This window comes from Carex rostrata, chromosome 5 (genome assembly GCF_964058835.1).
Source record: "Carex rostrata chromosome 5, lpCarRost1.2, whole genome shotgun sequence".
In the NCBI taxonomy this organism is placed as follows: Eukaryota; Viridiplantae; Streptophyta; class Magnoliopsida; order Poales; family Cyperaceae; genus Carex; species Carex rostrata.
The window spans coordinates 9,711,120-9,725,681 of record NC_135922.1 but is presented as its reverse complement, the minus strand read 5'-3'; the positions used below and the strand labels follow the sequence as shown (position 1 = coordinate 9,725,681).

The following is a 14,562-nucleotide window of genomic DNA, read 5'->3' as shown; positions in this document are numbered from 1 at the left end:
ATCACAGAGTTCAACTTTTTTTTATTTATTAAAATTTCATCCTTTCGCTTACTCGGCAGAGATGGAGTTATTAGTTGTAAAACAATTCAAAAGTTTCGGAAGAATATTACATAACAAAAATAAAACCTTTTGTTATTTTATTTCATATGAAAATTTTGTGCTATATTATTTCTTTTCTTTTTTGTGTTTTTTTATTATTTCAATTAAATTAAAAAAAATAATATTAGACCACAATAATATTAATTTATTTTTTATAGACTACACGTGATAAAATAGGGAACTAATGAATATTAGAAAAGAAAAATAATTAATTTTTTTATATATATGAGATTAAGATTTCAAAAATTATGAAGATGATTTAGTCATCTGTCCTCTACTAAATCTGTCTTAAATATGAATATATATTGTATTCGTCAAAAACTAGCATATTATGCAACAAGAAATAAGTGAAGGGGTGTTATTGTGATTATGGTTTTTTAAACTTAAGCACTTAAACTGATATATGCATATTGTTCATGAGGAGGGATCCACTGACAACATTCTATAGTTACATCTTACAATATGATTATTCAAAGTCTAAACAGTCGATCAAAATCGTTCAACATGATCTCGATATTAAAATGTGCGTGGAGATTAAATATATATATATATATATATTTTGAATTTATTTACTATTTATTAAGTATTTTACAAAATTATTGTTTTCAGACTATTGAATTTTGTACCATCTTCAATCCCACCGACAACAAAAATGGTTGGTTCAAGAAATTTACCTGTATTGGTGGCAAAGATGAATTTATATAGAAGAAAGGTTTTATTACAATAGATTAATGGAGAGGAATGCAAGTAGAATTTTTTTTTTTTTTGGGGGGGGGGGGGGGGGGGGGGGGGTTCTCCCTTTTAAAAGATGGAAAAAATGGACCTTAGCAATAATTTTTTTTTATATTCTTTGTTGCCTAGCAATAAAAATTGTTATTCATTGGAAAAGAAAAAGAATTAATAGGAGTGGGTTTAAAAGATGAAGAATATGAAAGGAATTGAAAATACTGGATATTCCCCTGTTCATTTAACTTATTTCGAGGCCCCTCTAAATTTTTAACTTTTTTTTTACCTTCGCAGAGGTTGTGAAGTCAAGCCCCTGTGACATTCATCGATAGAATTTGATAATTGTATTGAATTGAATGCTTTATTGAGTATTTCTCATAAATTACAATGAATTAGTATATAGAGTACAATGGCTTATAGCCGTTAGAATGGTACAAGGTGAGTTATCGCGAAGAGGAAAAAATAAATTAAACAGAGAGAGAAAAGGATTAGAAGGGTGTGATTTGCAATATTCCTTCTAGCGGTTATACTAAGCATCCCCAAGCTAAATAATCTCCAACTGAGTTGCTTTTGTTAAACTTGTCCAACATCTAAGTTTTCATGTTTTAGTTTGAAAGAAAAGGAAAATGCAGAGATTAATTATTCATCAAAAAAGTTTTCATGTCTACTTATCTCATTTGTTTAGTATTACTTTAATTATGCATATTATTACCATAGCCCCACTCTAATATTTTTTTTAATATATGTACATAAAAGTTTGATGTACGCTAGAATTTTTCTTTTAATTTATTGAATATAAATTTAAAATCAGAACTTTTAAAAATGTATTAAGGGAAATTTCGAGATTTAGAATAACTAAAATTTGAAATTCTGATACAAAGTTTTTCTTGTCTTTTATCTTAGAAATGCATATCCTTTATAAATTTAAAATTTCGAGATTAAGCAAATCAACACACTTAATTACCACCATGATACAGAGTTTTTTTTTTATCTTTATCTTCTAAATACATATCATTGATTTGAAAGCGTCTAAAAGGAAAAGAAGACAATTTTGGCAGTTACAAGTAAAATACATAGTCTTCTGTCTTTAATATTTGTCTTGCGTTTTGGAAGCATATTCAACAACTCAAGAATAAAACCAAACAACAAATACAAATACAAATAAATTAAAAGAAAAAGAAAATGATAGCACTACGAAAAGGATCGAAAAAACTAACACAAATAAAATAAAGGAAAGCACTGTAGAGATTCAAGCTCTAATCATATCTATGTGCGGAACATGTTTGCAGATGTTGTTGTGGATCTCATCTTTGTGCTTTTTTAATTCGCTGCAGCGAGATACCTCAAGTTCTTTTAGATTGGACAGGTATTGAAGCCCGAGAGGCACCCTTAGTTTGTTACAATCCCATAGTTTCACCTCTTTAAGTATGGGCATGGCACCTGCCTTTATCTCCCATTCTTCTAGATTGTTTAGGCCAAAAAACCACAACTCATGTAGCTGTTGGAAGCCTCCAACAGAACAGATCATCTTTCGATTCGCTTCTCCTCCTTGCAACCAGAGCCACCTGAGGTTGCGTAGCTTCTCTAGCACTGGCAGCGGATCTTCCTTGAACTGGAGATTTTTGAGTTTAAGATTTGTGACGTGGATGGGAAACATGCCAACCTCAGGTGACAACTTGTTGTTGGGGGATGAAGACTCCTCATGTAGAGTCAGAGATGGTAAATGCTGATAAAATGGAAACCTTTGCATCTCCACAATTGTTTGCGGCACTTCACTGCCACGTAAATAAAGATAGGTTAGATGATTTAGTGTATCAAGAAAATTGGCCATTACATCCCATGAAAAGTTGTTCTCCACTTCGATAACTAAATCACGCAAATTTGGTAGTTTAGGTAACTGTGCATTCCATGACTCTCTGCTCTTCACACCCTTGAGTGTTTGCAGATTTTTTAGGTCGGCAGATGATGAGGGTCCTGCAGTATAATTCTTCCAATCTAGCATCACATGCCTAAGTGTTTTCACATTCCATATATCATCAGGCAAGTCGCCGTGAGCTCTTAGTTCACTGAAATCAAGGGTCTCCACGAATTTCAAACCGCCTATGAACAACTCAAAAGATCTTCTGTTACTACTCAATGACCCACTAAGTTCGCAATACCTGTTGAGAAACAAGATAATTAGAGCACTAGTTAAGCCTCAGACCCGTTAGGGGTATTTTCGTCATTGACCATTTACTAGATAAAACAGAGTTACTAGTTAACAACAATTATAGCATACCAACCTGAGATACACAAGACAGCCAATTAAAGAAAATAAATCAAGTGCCTTGAAGGCCACCAAGAGCTACACAAGACAACCACCCATACCAGAAAAATAACAAGAGTATCTGTTCTTATCAAGTTCAGTACCATAAATACCAGCAAAACCAGCAAAGCCAGAAAAAGGGCAGTGCCAACCTGAAAGCCAGCAAAGCTAGTAAAATACCAGAAAGCCAATAACAGATACCAGAAAGACAGTACTAGCAAAATACCAGAAACCCAGAAATATACGATCAAACCTAAATAATAGCAATTATGGCATACCAACCTGAGATCCTCCAACAAGCAAGAAAATTGATCAAATCCATAACCGAGTGATTAGCGATGAGTGTACAACAGCCACATAAAACTAAAGATCGAGTCTATGCAATAAAATCCCAAAACTCTAGCCTCACCAATCGCCAATATCACCACGATAGGTGCACAAATTGCAAAAAATTGGCCACATCCAAGATCGGTGTTGGTTCATCTCCAACCAAAAAGAAGAACGATGGAGAGGGAAGGAGATCGCGAGAAAGAGAAAAAAGGCAGCGACAAAAGAAAAATGAGGGGCAAAAGAACTCTCGGGAAGAGTGAAGAGAAAAAAGGTTTAATAAAAGAGACACATCATCTACATTTTAAACAGAAAATGGAGGCCTCCATTTAGGGAGAGATTATGAGAAAATAGGTGAAACGGGTCAGAGCAACCGAGTGCATATCCTCTGAGATATCTCAACTTTTGCATGACCGACGTGTCCGGGAATTCGTATCCTCTGAGATATCTCAAACTTTGCGTGACTTTATGGGAAATCCCAACCGTTTAAATACATTCTGCACAAATCCCAAAACACACATAATACTAACCCCTACATCACCCCTGAATAGTCACCGGACACGTCGGTCACGCAAAAGTTGAGATATCTCAGAGGATATGCACTCGCCTATTCAGGGGTGATGTAGGGGTCAGTATTATGTGTGTTTTGAGATTCGTGCAGAACGTATTTAAACGGTTGGGATTTCCCATAAAGTCACGCAAAGTTTGAGATATCTCAGAGGATACAAATTCAGAGTGAGTGCATATCCTCTGAGATATCTCAACTTTTGCGTGACCGACGTGTCCGGTGCCTATTCAGGGGTGATGTAGGGGTCAGTATTATGTGTGTTTTGGGATTCGTGCAGAACGTATTTAAACGGTTGGGATTTCCCATAAAGTCACGCAAAGTTTGAGATATCTCAGAGGATACGAATTTAGAGCGAGTGCATATCCTCTGAGATATCTCAACTTTTGCGTGACCGACGTGTCCAGTGCCTATTCAGGGGTGATGTAGGGGTCAGTATTATGTGTGTTTTGGGATTCGTGCATAACGTATTTAAACGGTTGGGATTTCCCATAAAATCACGCAAAGTTTGAGATATCTCAAAGGATACGAATTTTGAATAGGCACCGGACACGGAGTGCATATCCTTTGAGATATCTCAACTTTTGCGTGACCGACGTGTCCGGTGCCTATTCAGGGGTGATGTAGGGGTCAGTATTATGTGTATTTTGGGATTCGTGCAGAACGTATTTAAACGGTTGGAATTTCCCAGGAAAACCAAGATCAAGTGAGGCAAATGATTCAGCTACTAATTATGCGGTTGGCTCAACAAGATCTCCCAAAATGTTGTGGTATTGCTTTAAACTCAATAAATCTTTCTTCAAAAAATCAAATAATTTTAGATAATGGTCCAACTGACCACATGTTTTGCAACAAAGATTTATTGACCAATTTAGACCTATCCGGAAATGACCAATATGTTGTTGTTGCAAATGGTGTGAAAACCAAAATTGATAACATGAGAGTATTTAATCTTTTTTCAAAACATATAAAAGATATTTTGTATATAATTAGTTTCTCTGCAAATTTAATTTCAATTAAAATAACTTAATACATGAATTAAATTGTAATGCAATTTTTTCTTCAAATATATAATATTTAAGAATCGGGAAACTAGAAAAATAATTGGTGAAGGTTTTTTAGAAAATGAGCTCTATCTTTTAAATTATGAAAAATTCAACCTAAATGTGAGAAGACAAGATAATTTAGACACTCTTTGACATAAAAGACTAGGACATCCTTCCGATAAAATCCTTAAATATATTCGTCATTTTCCAAAATTAGATTGTAGTAATTGTGAAATGTGTAAATTAGAAAAACATACTAGATTACCATTTTATCTATCAAATGGTAAAAGTGAGAAACCTTTTGAGTGGGGACCCACTCCAATTGAATCATTTAATGAATACAAATATTTTATAATTTTTATATAATAAAAGCGAAATATTTTCTCACTTTCAAGAGTTTTATAATTTTATTGAAAATTAATATGATGCAAAAATTAAAATGTTTAGATCCGATAATGAAATGAAATTTATAAATAAAAAAATTTCAAATTTCTTCAAACAAAAAGTAATTTTACATCAAACAACATGTGTATACACCTGAACAAAATGGTGTTTCCGAATGGAAAGAAATAGACATTTGCTTGAAATGACTCGATTTCTTTTATTTCAAAATATTATACTAAAGATTTTTTGGTCGGATGCCGTACTCACTGCCACATATTTAATAAATAGATTGCCTAGTGCCAATTTAAATTATAAAAATACATTGGAGATCCTTTACCAAAGAAACATTATATTGAATCATTTGAGACTATTTAGGTGCACATCCTTTGTACACAAAAGCAAACAAGATAAATTGGATTATATGTCAATTAAAACTATTTTATTGAGATATTCTTCACAAAAAAAGGTTATATATGTTATGATCTAATAAATCACAAATACTGTATTTCTAGAATTCTAGAGACATAATATTTTTAGAAAATGAGCCATATTCCAAGGATGTTGATAATAAAATCAATATCCAAGAAATACCAAACATATTTGTATTACCAGAAGTTGGTAATACAAATATAGAAAATACCACAGCGGAGGAAAATACCACTCCGGTACAAGATGAAAGTGAGATAGAGGAAATCTCACCAAACGAAGAGGAAGAGAAAAACTTGAAAGAAATAAGTTTGAAAAATACACTATTAAGAAGATTACCAAGGACAATTCAACCATCAACAAGGTTGAGGGACTCTGCGACATACCAGGTACAATATCCTATTCAAAACTTTATTTTCTATAAAAATATTTCCTCTTCACACCAAATATTTTTTAGCATTATTTCAAAAGAAATAAAACCAAATAATTATCTTGAAGCCATGAACAACTCGGTTTGGCTCAAGACTATGAGAGAAGAATTAAAGGCTCTTGAAAATTGAGATTCGGGTAATTTTACAATTACCAAAAGATCAAAAAAATCCATAGGTTGTAAATGGGTATAAAAAAATTAAGTATAATTGTGATGGTATCATAGAACAGTACAAGGCTTGCTTAGTTGCAAAAGGGTATACACAAACCTATGGTATAGACTATTATGAAATTTTTGCACTTGTAGATTTTATTTTCTATTGTTGTAAACCAAAATTAGAAATTATACCAAATGGACATCAAAAATGCCTTTCTTCAAAGAACACTTGAAGAAGTGATATATACGACTTTACCACCCGGTCATGAAAAAGAAAAAGAAAATCATGGGTTAGCTTGAAAATTGAAGAAATTAATTTATGGGTTGAAGCAATCTCCAAGAGCATGGTATGACAAACTAAGCTCTCATTTAATTTCTTGTAATTTAAAAATTAGTAACGCCAATCATTCTTTATTAGTAAAATTTGAAGGAATTAATACTATCATTATATTAGTATATGTTGATGACATTATAATTACTGAAAATAACCAAGAAATATTAATAACTAAAATTTCAATTGAAAGAAAAATTTGACATTAAGGATCTTGGTTATTTAAAATATTTCTAGGAATAGAAATCGCACATTCTAAGAAAGGCCTATTTATTTCTCAAAGAAAATATACTTTTGATTTATTAAAGGAAACCGATAAACTAGATTGTAAACTGGCCTCAACACCAATAGATGGCAAGCATAAATTAAATAGCGAAGAAGGTGAACCACTAGAATATATAAATCAATTTAAAAGACTTGTAATAAAATTAATATACCTAACGGTAACCCGTCAGGATATTTTATTCTCAGTAATTCAAATTAGCCAACTCATGCATGCTCCAAGAACATCACACTTGGAACCACTAAATAGAATTTTAAACTATTTAAAAAGAACACTCAGAAAAATAATTTGCATGAAATAATAATTCTAAAAATGTGTGTGGCTATTCCGATGCAGATTGGATCGGGAGGTTCAATAGAAAATCAACATCCAATTTTTGCACATTTGTAGGCATAAATCTAGTCACATGAAAAAGCAAGAAATAAAATATCGTGGAAAGATCAAGTGCCGAGGCAGAATATCGTGTTATGGCATCAATTGTGAGTCAATTGACATGGATCAAGCAACTCCTCACAGGTATGGGAATTAAAATTCAAACAACAATGAAAATGTTTAGCAACAATCAAGCGGTACGACACATAGCATCCAACTCGGTGTTTCACAAGAGAACAAAACACATCGAGGTGGATTGCCACTTTATTAGAGAAAAAAATTCAAGCTAAGGAAATTGAAACTCCTTTTGTAAGAAGTAAAGACCAATTCGTTGATATATATCTTTATGAAGGGATTAGATCCAAGACAATTTGAAGAAAATTTGAACAAATTAGGGTTGATCAACATTTACAACTCTAACTTGAAGGGAAGTGTTGAGAATCAAGATAATTAGAGATCCAGTTAGGCCTCATACTTGTTAGAGGTATTTTCATCATTAACCATTTATTAGAAAAAAAAAGAGTTACTAATTAATAAAGAAAAAAAGCAACTCCATCTTTTTATTTGACCGTTATGTAACCGTTAGGGACTATATAGAAATTGGTTATATAAAGCATCACTGTAAAAACTTTGAAAGTAAAATTGCAATAAAAACAAACAATTCATCATACCATTTGTTTATCACTTCAGTGTTTTATTTTGCAAAAATCAACAATACCTTAATTGAGTGAGTCCATGAAAACGCTCGCAATCTACCGAACCACTCCTCTCTCGCCTTTGTCCAATGTTAACAAGGACCTTAAGTAGCCTTTGCCGAGAGCAATTTGGCATTGGATTCTCAGAGCACAACAAAGAACGGAGATTTGGATTTGCATGTTCTATCAATTCATCACAACCCGAGTAATGAACCGCCACACGACGTGCCTTGGTGCTGCTCTCCCAGTTGGTAGGGTTTGAGCAAATTGTGAGAAAGTTATCATCTTTGGCCTTTTCGATGGCAAGTTCACGAAGGAGATCATGTATACGACAAAATTTGATGGAATCATCGGGAGAGCTTTCAGATACTTGAACCAAGCTTCTGTTGAAAATAAATTAGGAGATCAATTAAATGGAATTCTCTGGATTATATGAAAAATGTTGTAATGAATATAATCACAAGTGTTTGTAAACTAAATAGAATACGTAACTTATAAAAAAATGTTAGTCAAGAATATTAGTTGAGTTTTAAAGTGCCAATTAAAAAAAAAATAAACAGTAACTTTTATGAGTCTGTAATAGAATGTTGAACTATGGAAGTATACCTTTGCACTAGTTCTTCTAGGAAGCTCTCAGCAGTATCCTCGAATGTTCTGGATTCTTCTGCCGGTATGAACCCCTCAGCAACCCACAACAACAATAATGTTTTAGCATCAATTTTATGGTCTTCAGGAAAAACCGCAAAGTACATGAAACAAGATTTGAGAACAAATGGCAAGTCATCGTAGCTAGTGGCCATGATCTTAGTACAATCTGTCCCATGAATGCCCCAGTTCATAGTTTGCACCATTTTACTCCAAGAAACATAATTTGCAGGTTTTTTTGATAATAGACCTCCTAAAACCAACAATGCAAGGGGTAATCCACCACATTTTTTAACAAATTGTTTTCCAACCTCATACAGTTCATCGGGAAACCCTTTACTCAAATCTCGATTAGGAAGAGCCTTTTTCAGCAAAAGCTCTAGGCTCGGTTTCTCAGTTAAATATGGAAGTTTATATGGTTCAGCATCATCGATAATGTTTTGTATTCTAGTAGTTACGATTACTCTACTTCCAATCCTGGCATCAGGTAGCACTTCACTAATTTTAATCCATAGATCATTTGTCCACATATCATCTAGGACTAGAAGGTATTTCTTTGGTTGTGGTTCTTCATCAGGATCAAGCTTACGAGAGTTTGGACGTAAATATTGTTCTATAGAGTACTGCTCACCATTAAGAATTTTGTAAAGCTTTGTAAGTAAATACTCTTCTCCACCTTCTAGGTCATTTTGAGAGAGAGGCTTTCCCTTGACTTGCTCTATTATCTTTCTCAAAATATCTATTAGATTGAACTCTTGAGAGATAACTACCCATATGCGAACATCAAACTGTCTCTTGACATCATTGCTGTAGAAAACAAAACAGATAGTTTGAATCATATAGCATTCCTCAAATCCTCTGTTCCTATAATTGGCACTTGTACATAGAGGCTAGTTCTCACAATTTAAATTTTGGTTTGAATCATATAGCGGATAGTCTGTATTCGGGAATTTAGTTTGGTATTTCCACCAGAGTATCAACAAGTAAAATCATCACAATTAAAAGATAAGATAACTCTCTCTAAATTTTGCACAAGATTTACAATATTCCTAAAAAATTTGGCATTGATTTTTTTTCCCGAAATTAGGATGACATTAGGGTAGAAGAGTAAATTTCTTATTTAATTACAAACAGAAAATAGGCCTGGCTACAAATTTAGCATTGATTGTAAAATTTTACCAGAGTATCAACACGTAAAATCGTCACAATAAAAAGTTTCATAGGACTGATTGTATTTCGGAAAAAAGAAAATGTGTCCGCCTAAATTCTAATTATATTTATAGACGAATGGGTAAATTTAATGAATCTGAACTTTTGAGGTGCATATACGATAGATAATTTTTTTGAAGCGAAAATCTGTTAATTTCAAACTCTTAGACGGGATCCAAGGAATTTTTCCTTAAAAAAACCATCTTTTCAGGGAATATTGAAATATATAAATATGTGTGTGTGTGTGCGTTTTTGTGTATACTTTTCAAGAAATGTTGAATATCAAATAATTAAGCTATTTTTGACATAGTAATCATATTTACCTATTGTAGACTTTTCGCGCAAGTGTTGTTTTCCCGAGCCCACCAGGTCCCACAATTGAGATGACAGCGCGCCTTTTAGTGGTTTGGTCAAGTAGCAGCTTTACGATGTTATCCCTGTCATGATCGAAGCCGACAACATTAGGATCATCAACTTCAAGTAGCACACGGGGCCTAACCGGTAGCCTCAGCCGCTCTCCACTGCCTTCACCCAGTGACAAGATTCCATATCTCTTTCTACTTTTATTGATCTCCTGAATACGTGCCAGTATCTCATTCATCTCATCAGCAAGGTTGTGCAAAGCCGGGAGCTTTTTGGCCTTGCTCCACATTCTTTTAGTACCCCCAAGAATTTGAGCACATCCTCTCGGGTGCTCTCGTGAAGGGTTCCCAGTCACTGGAGCCTTCAAGAAAAAGGCATTGTCTATGACATCTTCAATGTCGTAAGCAATATCTCTGACCTCATTTACCCAATTCTTTTGCGTCTCACTTACAACCTGCTTCATGTCGGCATCTTTAAGGAATGCTTGAATCCACCTGAGCTCACGACTCAATCTCTCCATTTGCTTGCCAACGCCGTGTAATAGTAGAACCTCCTTAACAGCAGCATCTGACAGCTTACCCAAAACAAAACTGACTATACCCTCGGCCATCTTGCAAGTTGTGTACAGAAAGAACGGTAAAATTTAAGCTGAATCGAAACAAATCGGGAAAGGGGAAGACTGAAAGAAAGCGAGTTTATTTAGCGATATTATGGTAAGAGGTGTGGCAACTTTTAGATATGAAAGAAAGAGGGAGAGAGAAAAATGGGGAAGACTTTGGTAAGATTAAAGTGGAGCGGGTTAAGTAGAACGCGGAGCAGAGGGGTTTGCTATCATAAATTAAGGCCTAGTGGAATCCAGTTGGCCTATATATTTAATTTTTTAACTTTAAAAATAATGCTCCGTGGATTGTCTATGCAAAACAAAAAACAATCTTTTGAAAAGCAAGCGATTTCTTTTTATATATTATTTTATACAAACAAAAAAATCATATATTACAAAAAGAAAATATTTATTATTCTCTTAAAAACTGTATCTATAAGGATCCTTTATATATAGGATCTCAATATAATTCAAATGAGAATTTTAATGATTTACTAATGTGTCATGCTTTTAACTTTTAGGGCTTCTGCCCTTAACAACAAATTTTCTAAAACTAAAAAGAAAAAAACTAGTTGCATCTATTATGTATACATACAATTTTAAATTATCGGAGTCTCAATTAAAAAAAATGTATTTTGAAATATTCACAACTTCAAGAAATTTTTGCTACATACTGCATAAGGAAAATCAATTTTAAAATATCTTTTTCAATCAATATGTTGTTAGCCTTAGCCTTTCTGATTCAAAAAATTTCAATCAAGTGTTTTATAGACTATGCATCTTTTTCATTTCAGAAAATGTCTCCACAATTTTGTGCAAGTCTTTTTCTTTGGCAATTTTTGAAAAATTTTGTGGCTTCGATTAACTCTAAATCTAGACTGTATGCAATATCGAACAATTAAGTTCAGTCATTCATGACACTAACTAGGTAAATATCCTAACAAACTTTAATTAAAAATGTCTTTTCGTGGTTAGATAAGAAGCCTAGTTATTCTAAAAATTGAAAAAAAAAATTACCTTAAAAGATACCTAAGATATATGAATTCAATCTCCCTCTCCAAGCTTAAATCTTGTATTGTCTCTAATGCAAAGAAGAAATCGATCCTGGAAAACGGATGAGGATGGTCGCCCAAGGTAGTTCTTTTAATTTTTTTCTTTATTATTTCACTTATCTTTTATATTATTGAAACTTTTGTAAATTTGAAGAGACAAATGACTTTTGTAAACTTGATGTACGTATATATCAATGGAACCCAAAGGTTTAAACTCTCAATAAACAAAGTCTTCATAAACTTTGTCAATAAGCCCTTCAGGAAATGTCACATTCTATGTTCGGAAACAATATAATGTATGATAGGAAGCATCTTCTGTTTAGGGCCTTAAAACCGCCGGGTATCATGCATTGATCTCGAAATCAGTTTTATATTACATACAACTAATGAGAAAGTAACATGCATGCACGATGCATCACATTGAAATTTGCCTTATATGCATGGTTGTATTGGTTGACTGCCGAGCATTATTATTTGATTAAATACAGTTTATGAGAAAGTAACATGCATCACCAGGAGTTTGTCTCCATAGTGTTTTGGTGGTGTGTGGACAATCCATTATTGAGATCTTCCGGGTGCCACCAATCATATGCCTTATTGAAATCTTTCTTGTCAAAATTTGATTATAAACATTACTACAAAAACTCTAATTAACCACGGTACATCATACATGAATATGAGAAAATTCCATTAAGTTCGTATGTAAAGTAGGAAGGCGTACATCTAGAAATGAATTAGAATATTCATAAACGTTATCCCAAAAATAACCATGTATATATAAATGTACTTAAAAACTGTGTAAGAATGTGTACATGGTTCTTTATTAAAACCGTGTAAGAATGTTCTAGCTCATTTTCGGACGAGCGTATGAATGATCAAACAGTTGTAGACAGTTTCTTTATACCAACTGTGTATGAATGCCCCATAGGATTTTTTGAAAAAAATTTGCTTGTAATCATATGCGGTTTTATTGTATGATCCGTGTGTGAAGAAAGAATTACAATTTTTTTCACATTACTGATCCATACTTTTATGTTATAATGCATCTCTATTTACCTTTTCTAAGGCATTTTTATAATTTATAAAGCATCTCTGAGTCATCTCTTCTAAATAGACGAGGCTAGGGCAAGGGTTAGACAAGGAAGACAATATTTTCACCGAGAAGGCGATCGGAGACAGAAATTTCAAAGAAGCATATCAATTTCAGCGTTCTACCCCAATTCAAAAAGCTTGCAAGGAGATCAACTACTTTTGTCTTCAATTGACATAAGTCATTTTTTTTCAAAAAGCTTGCAAGAAGATCAACTACTTTTGTCTTCAATTGGCATAAGTCATTTTTCAGGTTAAAACTTGAATGGAAGAGCCTTAAAACTATAGTTGAATTTTCCGATTAAGTTTTTTTCTTTGTAACTTTTAATCTAGTACTCCTTTATAATATTTTTTTCTTACGTTTATTAATATAAATGTATAATTTCTTAAATCTTCGTTTTTTTTTGTTGTATTTTTATTCTTTTAGTTAAAATGTTGTTTAATCTTGTACTCCATCTTCTGTTTAGTTCCTTAAACGGACGGGTATCATGCATTGACCTCGAAATCAGTATTTAATTACAAACAGATAATGAGAAAGTAACATGCATCACATGAAAATTTGTCTATATGCAAGGTTGTATTGGTAGACTAAAGATTAAATACAGTTTATTATTTGATTAAATATCTGAAGCTACTTTTGGCGTACAATTATATATGTATCTGCTTTCGAAATTGCTCTAATAATAATTTGTATATGTTTTAGACAATTTGGGGTTTTCATCATTTTAGTTCTGTCCTGAATTAAACGAAAAATCTAGTATGCATGTAATTTTCTTGCATAAAAGTTGATAATTTTTTCTGAAATTTCTCTAATAATTATTTTGTGAAAGTATTAGAAAGGATATTTACTCCTGAGTATATTTTTCTCTGTTAATTTTGGGCTTCTTTTCTGAAATTGTTCTAATAATACAAAAATCCAAGAGATTTCTTCTTCTATATATGTATCTTCCCTATTGTTTATCATCTATAGACAATGTGTGTTTAGTTATACTTCTTGATCGCTTCACCACCCAGATCTACACTTATACTTCCTCCCCCTCACCTTCCTAGTTCTTCTCCTGCCGATTGCATCAGAACAGGGTAAGTGGCTCGTGTCACCTCTGTCTGGGTTTCGTAAAACTATATTATTGGGTCACAAAATTTCGCCTATCATGCATTGGCCATGCATGTATAAGAGAGCATATATAGGACACGACATTAGACTAACAAATTTTAGGCTCATTCCGCATGAAAAACATGACTTTGAAAAAATCATGTTTTCAAGAGAGAAGTGGCCTATTGATTTAAATTTTCATTAAATGGAAAGAGGCTCACCGTGGATTGTCGATGGAATAAAAAAAATCTTTTAAAAGCAAGTGATTTTTTACAATTTACAAATTTTAGTATCATCTAGGTAAAACATTTTTATTTCTATCAAAGTTACAATTTGTTTTTAATTCTTTATATACTTGAGATCCC

The 14,562-nt window shown here is 32.9% G+C and overlaps 2 protein-coding genes across 2 annotated transcripts in view; both read right to left on the bottom strand.

Annotated features, from left to right (window-relative positions):
• Positions 1 to 1,942: 1,942 nt before the first annotated feature.
• LOC144553971 (disease resistance protein RPP13-like) overlaps positions 1,943 to 14,562 on the bottom strand; it is an 88,851-nt gene continuing 76,231 nt past the window's right edge. The window contains exon 4 of the mRNA XM_078302146.1: positions 1,943 to 2,984. Coding sequence (XP_078158272.1) covers positions 2,075 to 2,984 — 910 coding nt within the window. The 3' untranslated portion in view covers positions 1,943 to 2,074. The remainder of the gene's footprint in view (positions 2,985 to 14,562) is intronic.
• Positions 3,093 to 14,562, bottom strand: part of LOC144554405 (putative disease resistance RPP13-like protein 3) — a 53,205-nt gene continuing 41,735 nt past the window's right edge. The window contains exons 2-6 of the mRNA XM_078302727.1: positions 10,323 to 10,912; positions 8,752 to 9,597; positions 8,169 to 8,528; positions 3,244 to 3,298; positions 3,093 to 3,107 (exon numbers count right to left, since the gene is read on the bottom strand). Coding sequence (XP_078158853.1) covers positions 3,093 to 3,107; positions 3,244 to 3,298; positions 8,169 to 8,528; positions 8,752 to 9,597; positions 10,323 to 10,912 — 1,866 coding nt within the window. The remainder of the gene's footprint in view (positions 3,108 to 3,243; positions 3,299 to 8,168; positions 8,529 to 8,751; positions 9,598 to 10,322; positions 10,913 to 14,562) is intronic.